Below are 12,371 nucleotides of genomic sequence, written 5' to 3' on the forward strand. Positions count from 1 at the left end.
GCAGATGTAGAAGCAGTACCTAACAACTTCCAGCAACCGTGACCTCATGTGTAAAACTGGTGTTCTTCATTAATGAGAAACCAGCTAGCATCCTTGTATCGGACTTTCACGCAGCAGGCTACTACTTTTTATTTTAAGAGGACAAGTTGAAGATAACAGTAGGAGGGGCACACTGTTGCCTAACGTAAACAGTGTAGCAGGATCGTGTAAACAAGACATTATGTAGTTAATATTTGATGTTTGCATTCGTAGACCGTTCCTAACAAGGCAACGAGGAACAAATTGTGATGTATAAAGGTGCTGTAGAGAAAACTATAGACATCACCACCTGAATGTTCATTTCCTATTTTTATGTTGTACACAATGTGCTGGAAGGAGACAGGAGGGTCCAAGGAGCTTGGAAAGAAAAGCGTCTGGACTTCTTTAGGTTGCTTGAAGATGTTTCACCTCTCATCCAAGAAGCTTCTTCAGTTCTACGGTCAAATGGTGGAGAGTCCCACCATTATCCGATTGTTAAGTGATGACGTGACGAATCCTACTTCCGGGTCTAAAGTAGTCTGCGTTTAATATGATTTTTGTGTTGTTAACATGTTTAATGTTTTGTATTTTCTTCTATTTGATCTCAAAAAGCTCCTAAAACAGTCAGTGATCCCTGTTGACCTCCCTCGGCTTTTATTACCACTAATCATTTATTTAAGCTCAGTTTTTAAAACCTTAGGATGTAGCTACAGCCCAGCCCATGCTGCAGTATATGAATGACTAACCTCGTATTGTGGATGGATTATCTCAGTTGTTCTCCTGGCTGAAGTTTGGTCCGTTTACAGCATCCTGCCATGCGATTACATTTGTTCCTATCCACCGAGAACACTCACGTTAACTTTTATCGAGTGGAAAAAAAGTTAGCTTGTTTATATTATGCTAACATAGCTGTGTCGCTAGCGGTCACGTAGCACATCGTTATATACCAGCTAGCCCAACTTCAGTAACCCTACAAACGTCACTGCTGTTTAGTTTTCGGTCTTCATTTATGTTGGAAGTGACAGCAGAGCTGTACGTTTTTATTTGTTTCCAAAACCCCGCAGTCAGGACATGCTATATTGTATTTAGATAGAAGCTAGCGAGCTAACTTCCTGCTAACTTCTAACTCCGTTAAATGTCATAAATTCCGTTTTCATGGATGCCTGGATGCTAAACTCAATTACAGTTACACCTGGTAGAGCAGAACGCTGATCATTTTATTAAAGATGAAAGACTTTAGACAGTTTTTCAACTCTCAGTAATGCCACAGTGATCGTTTGATATATGGACCTGCAGCGGAGTTTAGGCCCAGACACGGCTAGTGACGTCAGACTGAACAACCGGATTATGTACTGGAGATGTAACTGCTACTCAGGAAATTATATGAATACTTAAGCTTTAAATGATAAACCTTTCCTTCTTTTCATTTAAAATGTAAAATTCCCAATATATTTTCCGAAACGGAGAACATTACGCGTAAACATAATTGGAGCTGAGATTAAGTGAAATCACATAACACAGTGACAGAGAGCGAGCGAAACATGTCCGTCGTGTCGTTATGTCCCCGCGGAGCTATCATTAATTAACCGTGAGATTGGTTCCCTCCGCGTCCCACCCCCGTCGCTCGTTCTGCTGATCCTGAGCTGTCAGGGGGATTCGCCCTTCTCACCTCAGACAAAGAAACAGGCAGTGTTGGTAAAATGGACAAAACACAGATGTGTGAGAACACACCAGATACAAAAGAAAACACATTTTAGCCTTCACACTTCTCAAGCTCCTGCACACATGTTCTGGTCCAGCTGCCTATAGCTTTCTTTCAGCACTGCAGTACATCACTACTGATAGCTCAAATCCCTCAACTCCCCTATACTACCCAGAGGGGTGGAGAAATCTGCCAAACTGGTAGAGGTCCTCTCCTTACCTCTCACACTACGGTATTTGACAACCAACTAGGGAACTGTAAAATTAAAGGCCTTGGCAAATGAAATTCTGTGACATGGCAGCATGAATCAAAGCAGGCCCTGCATTGGGAGCTTGTGGAAGACGAATGAACAAGGTGTGCTCTCAGAAGGAATACAAAAATAAAGTGAAAAGTTAGTGAGGGCAAAAAACCTCCTAAAAAAACCCTACAAATATTATAATCTTAAGGAAGCAAAGTGCATCATCTGGTATCCGACAGCTGCATCCTGGTTATTGACTAAAGAGGTATCGGTTCATCATTTCACCTTGAAAAGGAGAGTGCTTTGTATAAAAGCTCTTTCAAAACACACACTTTATTGACTTCCTTTGATATTAATAGCCTGTGACACAAAATGCCATTTTCCCAGCGAAGCCACGTTACTTCTTATCTGATGTGACCTTGTTGATGGTGCCAGACACGGTGCTGTAACGTATCTCAGCTCGGGCATCATTGCAGATTACCGATGCCACACAGCCAGAATGAGTATGTACTGCTTTGCCTTTGTTCCAGATCTTCAAACCTCACATATGAAGGCTATGTCAGTCCCAATCACAGGACTCCCTCGCAGTGGCCTCCTCCACACCGCTCTGATACAGACGTACAAGTGACAGCACCGACTCGAAGGGCCATCATCGCTGCAAGGCAAGCTATCTGTCGTTGAGGTGAAGAGGCTGATAACAGTGGTCCCTGTCTGTCATACAACAAGCAACCCCAACTCCATCTCACCCTCGAGGGAGACTTACTGCTTTAATGTGGACAATGAATGGTTCAATTTGTCCTGTGCGCGTCAAAGGACTGGCTCGGTGATTACTTTCTTGGCACAGTAGTGACAATCATTGGCTTGGTCAGGACGTATTGGGAGAAAGGCCTCCGTCAGGCCGGAATAGGATGAGTGACAGTGAGAGACGGAAAAAGGAGAAAAGGGAGAGACAGGTAGAGAAAGGGAGCGGCGGCGAGGCCGGCTTTGCACGCCTCAGTGAACAGCGGCATTCAATCCTTCATAGGATGAGAGATACAGTATCCTGACCTTGACTGATCGAGGAGAGAAACAAACCTACAATCCATCCATGCAAAGTCACAAAGAAGACACAGAAACGCTGTTAAGTGCAGAAAAGGGACATTTTTTGTCACATTTTTAGCTCTGGTCATATCGGAAACACTGAACCCACAGACACCTGTGCCACATGTGTCCAACGGTGTAAGATTCCTAGCATTAGTTTGACACGGTGGGAAACACAGTAGGCTTTGTCACTTTCTTGCTGACAGTTAAATGAGAAAATCAACACCACTCTCATGTCCGGAGAGGCCACTCTAAAGACTGTTTGCTCAGCTTATGTAGCAATAAGACTTGAACCTTATTTGGCTAGGTAATCAACTCCAGAACCTTTAAAGCTCTCTAATTACAGCGGTGCACGATTATTGCATGTACTGCATTAGCTGACTTGAACAAAATATTATTTTAAGAGTGACTTAAATCATTTTTCGAGAGAGAATTTTGAAACCAAGTGAGTTTATTCAGTGCGTCTCCATCCTTGAGTGTCAAACACTGTCAGATGCTGCTGTCACTGCAGAGAAACGCACAAAGGTTTCCTTGGAGGGCGCTCTCTGCACCGGGGCTGTGATCGACCGTGGCTGCTGTGGCTCTGTGGGTCTTCTCAGCCTGGCTGGGGGGCTTCTTTGCCTCCCTCCAGCTGTGTGCCCAGCCTGGAGGCTGTGGTCTGTGACCGGCTCCCGGTGCAGACGGCTCCGTGTGATAGTGTTCCCTCACCTGGCTCATGTGTGTTTATGTGTGTGTGTGTGGGGGGAGGGGATGTGTGTGTATGTATCCATGACGGCTTATGTTAATGAGAGTGTGGGGAGTGAATTGGAGGGCGGGATGGGGAGGGCTGCTTTTAACCATGTAAAGCATTTCTGTATGAAAAGTGCTTTATAAATAAAGATTGATTGATTGATTGATTGATTGTTAAGTACTAGATGCTAGAAGAGTCATTTTTTATAACAGGGACAAAATCCACATTTGGATATTGCAGGGCCAGAACTGGAGTTAATCTCGAGATTGAAATCCAAGATAAGGTGGGTCAGGTTTGGTCTTTGTTTTCATTCCCTTATTCATTTGTCATTTCTTTTATTCAGTACCTCTGTCAAGGAAGTTTGGTCTTTGGTAGCATGCGTGCGTGTCTGTCTGTAAAGACGATAGCTCAAAAAGTTTTGAATGAACTTTGCAGGGAGGTAGAGCGGGGTCACGTTGACTTTCCAAGATCAGCAAGCACTCCAGCGGGTGGTGAAAGAAGCTGGCAGAATTATTGGAACAAGTCTGCCAGAGATCAGTAATATCTTCCCCACTCGCTGTCTGAGGAGGGTGCACAGTATCCTGCGGGACCAACATCACCCTGCGTGCCACCTTTTCCATCTGCTGCCCTCAGGGAGAAGGTACAGGTCTATACAGGCCAGAACATCCAGACTGGCCAACAGCCTGTATCCACAGGCTGTGAGGCTCCTGAACTCTCTGCCCCCCTCTCACGGACAATAACCATATCCAACTTCTTAATAGCAATGAACTGGTCTGCATTGGTGCATCATATCTTTATTCTCTTCCCCCTCCTGCCGCCCCCCCCTCTTTCTTAAATAGATAACTATCATATCTGATATCATATCTCACAGTACAATAATATTGAATGGGTTGCATTGTTGTATTTTGTCATGTTTCTCAGGTCTTTGTCTGAATTTCTACGAACATTATTGCTAAGGATTGTCTTATTGCATTGGAGTCACACTGGGTTAAATATGTACACTTGGGTTTTAAGGGGTATTTATTATTCTCTTCTTTTTTTTGGGTTGTATGGAAGCCCCAAACGCAATTTCATTGTTCTTGACAATGACAATAAATAAATAAATACTAAATACTAAATCTTCAAGGTCAGCTTCAAGATTTATTGGTCGAAAGCACCAAAAACTACTTGGTTAGGTTAGATAGAAGATCATAGTTTAGGCTGAAATACACCCTTTAAGTCATCACTGGCACAAAAAGATGTCTTGACGGGTTCTTTGTGAGAAGCCTTGAGCAACCTTGTGCAACACCAGCTCCTTTGACAGGACAACACCAGTGACAGCATGGGAATGGGAAAACTCTAACCATGTGCAGAGTTCTTGAAGATCTCTACGCAGCTTTTTCAAATTTCCATAAATCACTAGAATGTCTACAGGTAACAAACAGTTCTGCTGGAAACATCACCACATACACCCTCTCCCTTACCTGGATAGTGGGTGGTGAGCGCTGTTTGCGGGTGGTTGTGGTAGACAAGGTGGTGGTAGTCTCTATAAAGGTGGTGGACATCTCTGGCGGTACCGAGGTGGTGGTGCGCGCCGCGCCCCGGCTAGTGGGGACGTCGCCCACCAGCCGCACGCTGCCGTTCACCTTGATGTTAATGTGGCCCTCGGCGGCCATGTTGAGGACTTTGAGGCCATTGTAGTAGAGGCCGGAGAGCTGGCCCTGGTAGGGCCGCTTCCGGTCGTTTCCACCGATAGAGATAGTGGCCTGGGTGTTGAAGATCGTCAACTGCCGGCCTGGCGCGGGAGGGAAAAGCGTTGATAAGCTTAAGAGATGATAATCTAATGTAACAATAACATTAAACTTTCATTGCAAGACAGATGCGGTGATAGAGAACGTTTGATGAAATGTCTTGTTTCCCTGATTAAAAGAAGTTGCAGATGGTTTTCAAACTGTAATGATGACGCAACCTGGCTTTGTACTGAAAAAAGTATCTACAGCTGCCCTACTTTTTACCTACTGCTGAGCACATTTTGTACAATAAGTAGATTTCAAACTGCTGCTAGAGCTGAAACAGATACACTTGTCACAGCAGCAGCAGTGTTGTAACACTTTCCACAGCTTTGTTGTTATTCTGTGGACAAAAGGGTCTCGAGCAATAAGTACAGCATGTATATGGGGAATAATGTGCAATGCCCAGTTGCTACAATTCATGTGATTTTCATTAGGAGAAGCCCAAATATCATTATCAAAACACACTGCTCATGCATTCCCAATGAAAGAAAAGCACAGCAAACTTTCACAATGCAGGAATCATAATTAAAAATCTCCATTGTATAATTTACAGACACATAACACCGCAAGCCCGCTACATTTGTTTGTTATGTAATACATAATACATTAGGTATGAAATGGCAGGGGCAACGTTCATATCACAGAAAAATGAAATAGCACGTGTGGAGTCATGCATGCAGCGGTAATGGGATTTTTTTTCCAAACCTGCCTTGTTTTACAGTTGTTAAAGGGACTTTATGATGAAGTTATGCTGATGTTTATGTGCAATGAATTTTAAAAGCAGTTTATGATATTTTTATGATGGATTAAGCACCAGAAAAAACAAAGGGGGAAACAGACTTCTTCTTTTTCTGGGAAAATCCCCACAAAATGTTCAATACGAACAAGGTGCTGGTTTTAATCTAACGACTGGAAAAGAAAAAAAGCACAGCTCTATCAGGGCACAGTGCACCTTGGCAGGCGCGCTGTGACGCTTTGCCGTCAAAAAGGCTCCAATTAGCTCTCCATCGCCAAACAAGTGAGAATTTTATTGTGTTTGATGTGTTTAAGTACAATCAGATGAATTACAGCAGGGAGAGGCACCTGCTGTTTGGAAAGTTTTCAGGGGGATATGCCCACTGATTAATTTGTTCTCAAACATTGCAGAGGATTTGAGCCAAGGGAGTTAATTCTCCTCTCAAAACAATCGGCCGACTGTTGCGGCATAGATAATAATGCATAATGCCTCCGCCTAGTCAATTTTGCACAAAAGATTAGCAGCACTTGATATTTCATATCTTGTTGTTGCACTGTTTACAAAATCACTTCCCAGTCCCTTTAACTAGACACCATGGTTCAACTTTTTTTTTTTTAAAGATGACAATGACAGAAAAAGGGACAAGAAATAATAAACAAAAGCATCATAAAAACTGAACCAAAGGGAAAGGACGAAAAGGCTAAAAACACAAACAAAATAAAACAAATTGCTTTGGTTTACTGGTTTTTTAAAGGGTTTAAGGGATGGTTATTCATTCTCAGAGGTTGAAAGGGAACAAGCCGATGAAATGACAGAAAATAAAGAACATTCTAGAAGTTCGATAAAGATTTACCTTTGTCCTGAAGCCAATCTTCTACTGGCCGGGTATATTTGAACGGGATTTTCTTATTTGCCATTTGATAGCGCTCAATGTCGCTGTTGCCTTTAAAGTTTGAAAGTTTAACAAACAGCTTCAAACAGTTGGCAACAGCAACAGACATCACACATTTATACAGTGGTTTATGAAGAGTTTTATCTTTGTTTAGAAATATTTATAAAAGCTTTATGATATATATGAATATATATGTATATTTCTTTTACCCCAAAGTAGCGTTACTTTAGTGGAAATTTTTTAAAACTCATATTTATACAGCACACTCCACACACAGCAGCAATGAGGAAAAACAAACTGTAGGGAAAGAAAAATCCTGCAAGAAGAAGTCAAAACACAGGAAATGCATCACATCTACATCATTTTACATAATAGAGACAAAAGGAAGGAGATCAAGTGGTTAAAAAGGCAGACATGCATAAAGCGCCTTTCTCTGAAGCAAATTGGAGGTAATTTATGTGCACTAATTCTCCCACTGGACACCACCTGCTTTCACATTTCAAGGGCCAAGGAACGATTTGGTGGGGTAGCTACTTGGAGGGAATGAGTGTGTAGCAGCTTTTGAGGGGAAAAGGAGGCAACGTTAGATGAGGAGGTGGTAATTTGAAGCACAGCAGACCTGTTTTGGGGGGGGGGGGGGGGGGGGGCGGGGGTGGTAGTCCCACAGTGACACAGATTTGAAGAGGACAATGCATACAAATGAGATCATTACTGACATAGTGGGAGGCTTTTTGGGTTCAAAGACACACCAAAAGAACGCAACCACCTCTTCTGGGAATGTTCCTGTTGGGCTGGAGGTATATAACAGTAGTGTAATAATAATAGCCTCACTTATGCAGGGAATCTGGAGCCTGTACTGAGTATTTCTGGCATCATTTACAAATTTCCTTTGTGAATGTGCCGGGATGCAACATTTTGTCTGACAAACAGGGATCCTCTCCCTTTGAAAGGTGCCGCGGATCTGTCGACAGCGAGAATGGAGACGTACAAGTCCGTCTTCAAACATTTTGAGGTCTAACAAAAGAGACGAATGGCAGTGTGATGTCACTCAGTATCCAGAAGGAAAGGGATTTGGAGGAAGAAAGAAGAAAGGCACTGGCACTGACTCATTTACAGTATAATACAACTGAAAGGGCAAAGCTTCACCTGCCAGTGTGTTTAGTTTGGAGCTTTTGAACGTGCTTACATTCACGCCCTCGTTCTGACACCCGCCCGGGTTGTATTTCATTTTCTTTCTTGGTTTGGCAATAAGCTACATTCGGTGTAAGTCACCACTGCTCTGACCTGCTGACTAAACTTCCATAACATTACGCGCGAATGCGTCACAACTGCATAAAACCGTGAGCTCGTACCAGTTTCCCTTCCCTCTCTCTTTTCTGTCTTCCTTGCGTTCTTTGCTACCTTTCACAGAAAAAAAACATCCAAGTGCTCAGTTTACAGCCAGCTGGGATGGAGTGTAGATATGGCTGCAAGGGAGCTCAAGGAGCTAAACGAATGTTTCTGCAGTGTGCCAGCAGGTTAATCAGCTACTAGCAGGACTCCCTCCCCATTCCTTTGATCTCAAGCAGGTTTCAGGTGGCAGCCAAATACACTCTCCTCTGGACAAGGGCCACAGAGGGAGGCAAGATGTTCGTGTTTGAAATCAGAGGACGCTCGGAAAAGGTTTGGAGTTTGATCGAGCGAGCCGGGAAACACGGGGGGAGGGTGGATGAGTGCCATCGACAAATAATCTCTTCGCATTCTTTCTGCTTTGTCTTTTCCATAAAGTCTCAAACGTAGCCTCACGTCGTCCTTTAGACGAAGTGGAATCACGAGACTGAGAGGAAGACGGAGAAGAAGCTGTAAGTTTGCTGTGCATTGCTAATGCCGTGGTCTCAGGTATAGCTCTTACATTGTTCTAGGTGATTAATGAGGTGACAGTCCCCACGTAATGAATACACCACCAGCTAATTGTGCAACTAATGAGAAAATTCTCTCTAGTTTGTCAATTTGATATTCAATTTCTAGAGGTGACTTCAGAATGGATGACCTTGCCAATAAAAGCACTACTGTTTATTAAAAAGTCAGTCTACTAAGGGTTTCAGTTTTTCCCCCTAAACATAGTGGACAGATATTTCCTGCCAGTGCACTGAGGAGAGAGACGAATGAGCAATCTGACATTATAATATGTCTGATGTTCTTTAAAGCCAGAGAACCGATTTCATTTTCAGTCAACGTCCATAATGAAAACAAGCAAAAGAAAAACTGTATATTTGTAGGGCGAGAAACAAACACCCATCAGTACGGACAGGTATAGAATAGAATAGAATAGAATAGAATAGAATAGAATAGCCTTTATTGTCATTGTACAGAGTACAACGAAATTGGAGTGCCACTCCCTTGGTGCAAGTTTCAATAATAAATATAAATGTAAAATATAAAAAGTACAAAAAAAACAATCGTAAGTACTCAAACAATAGTATGTACAATATATACAGGATAGCAGCATTAATATGATGACAGTATGAATAGCAGCATAATATAATGGCAGCGAAGGTGGAGCTACTGTGGAAATGGGTTACAAAAGGGCTTGCAGAGGCAGCAGCAGCTCTGTGATCAGCTGATCTTCCAGGAATCTTACCTTAAATTTGCCAACCTTAACTCAAGCTAACTTAGCTATGTTTGCTTTGGTTTTGGTATTAGTCAGTCGAAAGCTAACCCAACCAGGACACTTTCATTTTGCTTGTACAGGAAGGCCGCCTCATGGGTGAGTTTGTCGTCCGTCTCTTCTCTCTGTGTTTCTGCAGGGCCTTAAAAGGTAAAGTGTGATAACACCACACAGCCCTTATAGAGAAGACCAGGTGAATATAAATATTTACGTATGTTTATCATTATTATATTATTTTGCTGCGAGCTTATGCGCACGTTGCCGGCTTTTACTTCGGCCCCGCTGCATGCCATCACTGTTTTTTTCCTCCTAGCCAAAACAGTGTCTCGGTTTTTTCCCTTTGGTGGCAGCCATTCAGTCAACACAAACACTGGCACGGTGACAGTCGTCTGCTGGTCGGTTGCTTCGTTCTCTGCAGTTGGTTGCCAGACTAATCTCACCGGGGTTCCATCACAGGGCCAGTGCTGAGAGCGCATCAAAACTGTGAAAATGGCCACCGTGACAGGCTCCTGGCATTCTCTCTATTTGGGGATGATGAGTACATTTGATATAGTGTGGCAGCTCAACTCCACAGCTCGCCACCGCAGCCCCCTGGTAATGAATATCTTGCACAAGCCACCTTCTTTCCCATCTACACCTGACTTTCATCTCTGTTTCTCCTCCTCGCTCCCTGGTTATTCATCCGTGCACTCAAGCTTTTTTCCATTCTCTCGTTCTCTTCGGCACACTGTCCATCCAGCGATATTCCAGCTCCTTCATCTGCTCCCGCTATTCTCCGTCTCCCAGACTCAGCAATCAGCTCTCTTTGCTCTTCTTGGCTGAATCCGGCCTCTACAGCTGCAGCCACAATTTATCTACTTTTCACTCACTTTCTCTTCTTCTGTGCCCGTCTACATGTCAGCTCTTTCTCACTTTTTGTCGACGTATTCCATTAAACGCTTCTGTATTCCTTCACCGGTTGCACTTCTTTTCTATTCACCCACATCCCTTCTTTTTCTCCTGCACGCCTGCCCCCGATCTTCCTTCCATTCTCTCTCGGGCGTCAGACGAAGCCAGGGAGTAAATTCATCATTTATCAGGTCGCTCTGAAATTTATGGTGCTGAAAAGATGAATTAGATTGGCGGCTTGTACACTTGGCTTAGTCTGAGTTGTGAGAGCGACAAAGATTGTGTCTCAGATAGGGCTAATCATGTTTGGCCCCAGGGACGCGTGGGGATTTATCTCGCTCCTGAGGAATTGTTTTGTCTGTATTTCAAGACAAAGATTGGCAGATATTTTGAAACCGTGCAACTCATTGTGTCTGTTTCAGGTTGTGGGAGTCGCAACATTGTGCGCATCAGCGTGTGGATGAAAGTAATCGTGTTTTCGAGCGTTCGTGTGTCTGAAAATGAACACAAGGCTGTTCTGGCTATGACCAACCCCCTTGTACCCATCACAAATGATGGACCACACACAAACACGCACGCACACGGACATACTTTCCCCAAGGCACTAGCAGAGTAGTTAGGCCAATGGTCATTCATCTGAGACAACGCCTGGACCTCAGCCAGCTCGAGGCAACGTGCAAAGCACAATCTCCGCCTGGCTCGGTCTAATAATTCTTTGATTCAAAGATTCGAACTCACGCAAATAAAAAAAGAGATCATGTAATCCGAAATCAAAGAGTGCAGGGATTCGGAGTGTTATATAAGGAAATTGGAAGCCTCTCACTAGACAAAGACAAGTCCCTGCAGTAATGTGGGTTGTCACACAAGTACACAGGACTGCGAGAAAGATGCGTAGCCACGATGAGCACCGACTCGAAAAAGGCGGAGAAACACGGATAAAAAGGAATTTGAGGACAAAAACAGAACAGAGATCTGAGAGGGCACTGTTAGAGGGGGAGAATAATTAGAGAAAGGAAGACAAAAGCAGTCAACGCATACATTCGACGCCCACACGCAAACACGCGCGCGCGTAAGCTGCCGAAGCCTCGTGGAAACGCTCCAGTGTGGGATCAGAGCGGGTGTACTGTTATAGAGAAGAATGGGGCTGTGAAGTGCACAAGTTCTTTTCCGTCTTGTTTCTTAACACAGGTTGCATTAAAGTGTGGATTTTTTTTATCAGTGAAAGCAGTTTTGTTTAAGTCACCTTTGATACTGACAATATCAAGTTCTGAGCGCTTGTGTACTGGGCACGCTCAGCTTGACACTAAGGTTATCCATCCTATCTCTCTGTACAGCGTGCACTGCCTTCCATGTTTTGAGCAGACCTCAGCAGAAATGGAAGAAAAGACAGTTTAAATTATTGAAACTATTTATTTATTATATTTTTGGCTGTCAGCTATGGTAGCACTGAATGCTAAATAATGAGACGGGAACAAAGGAGAACTAAGCTGAGAGGAGAGCCCAGTAACACTGCAGAAAAACAAACAGACAATCAGACAGTGTGTAGCAGTTTGCATAATTCATTCAGTTATTTAATAAAATGTTCCTGTTCTTCAGCCGCGTGTCAGAATTAGCTTCACTGCCTGTGTTTAATCTTACTGCAAAGGGAACCCTTCAACCTGTTTGCTT

At 43.5% G+C, this 12,371-nt stretch overlaps 1 protein-coding gene across 4 annotated transcripts in view; it reads right to left on the minus strand.

Moving 5' to 3' along the window:
* nrxn3b (neurexin 3b) overlaps positions 1 to 12,371 on the minus strand; it is a 346,499-nt gene that overhangs the window by 35,075 nt on the left and 299,053 nt on the right. For 3 of the 4 annotated variants that reach the window (XM_080883238.1, XM_080883237.1, XM_080883236.1), the window contains 2 exons: positions 7,130 to 7,219; positions 5,232 to 5,542 (listed from right to left, as the gene is read on the minus strand). In XM_080883238.1, coding sequence (XP_080739364.1) covers positions 5,232 to 5,542; positions 7,130 to 7,219 — 401 coding nt within the window. The remainder of the gene's footprint in view (positions 1 to 5,231; positions 5,543 to 7,129; positions 7,220 to 12,371) is intronic. The other variant, XM_080883239.1, reaches the window with a different exon arrangement.

Source organism: Rhamphochromis sp. 'chilingali' (genome assembly GCF_963969265.1).
Source record: "Rhamphochromis sp. 'chilingali' genome assembly, chromosome: 5".
Classification (NCBI taxonomy): Eukaryota; Metazoa; Chordata; class Actinopteri; order Cichliformes; family Cichlidae; genus Rhamphochromis; species Rhamphochromis sp. 'chilingali'.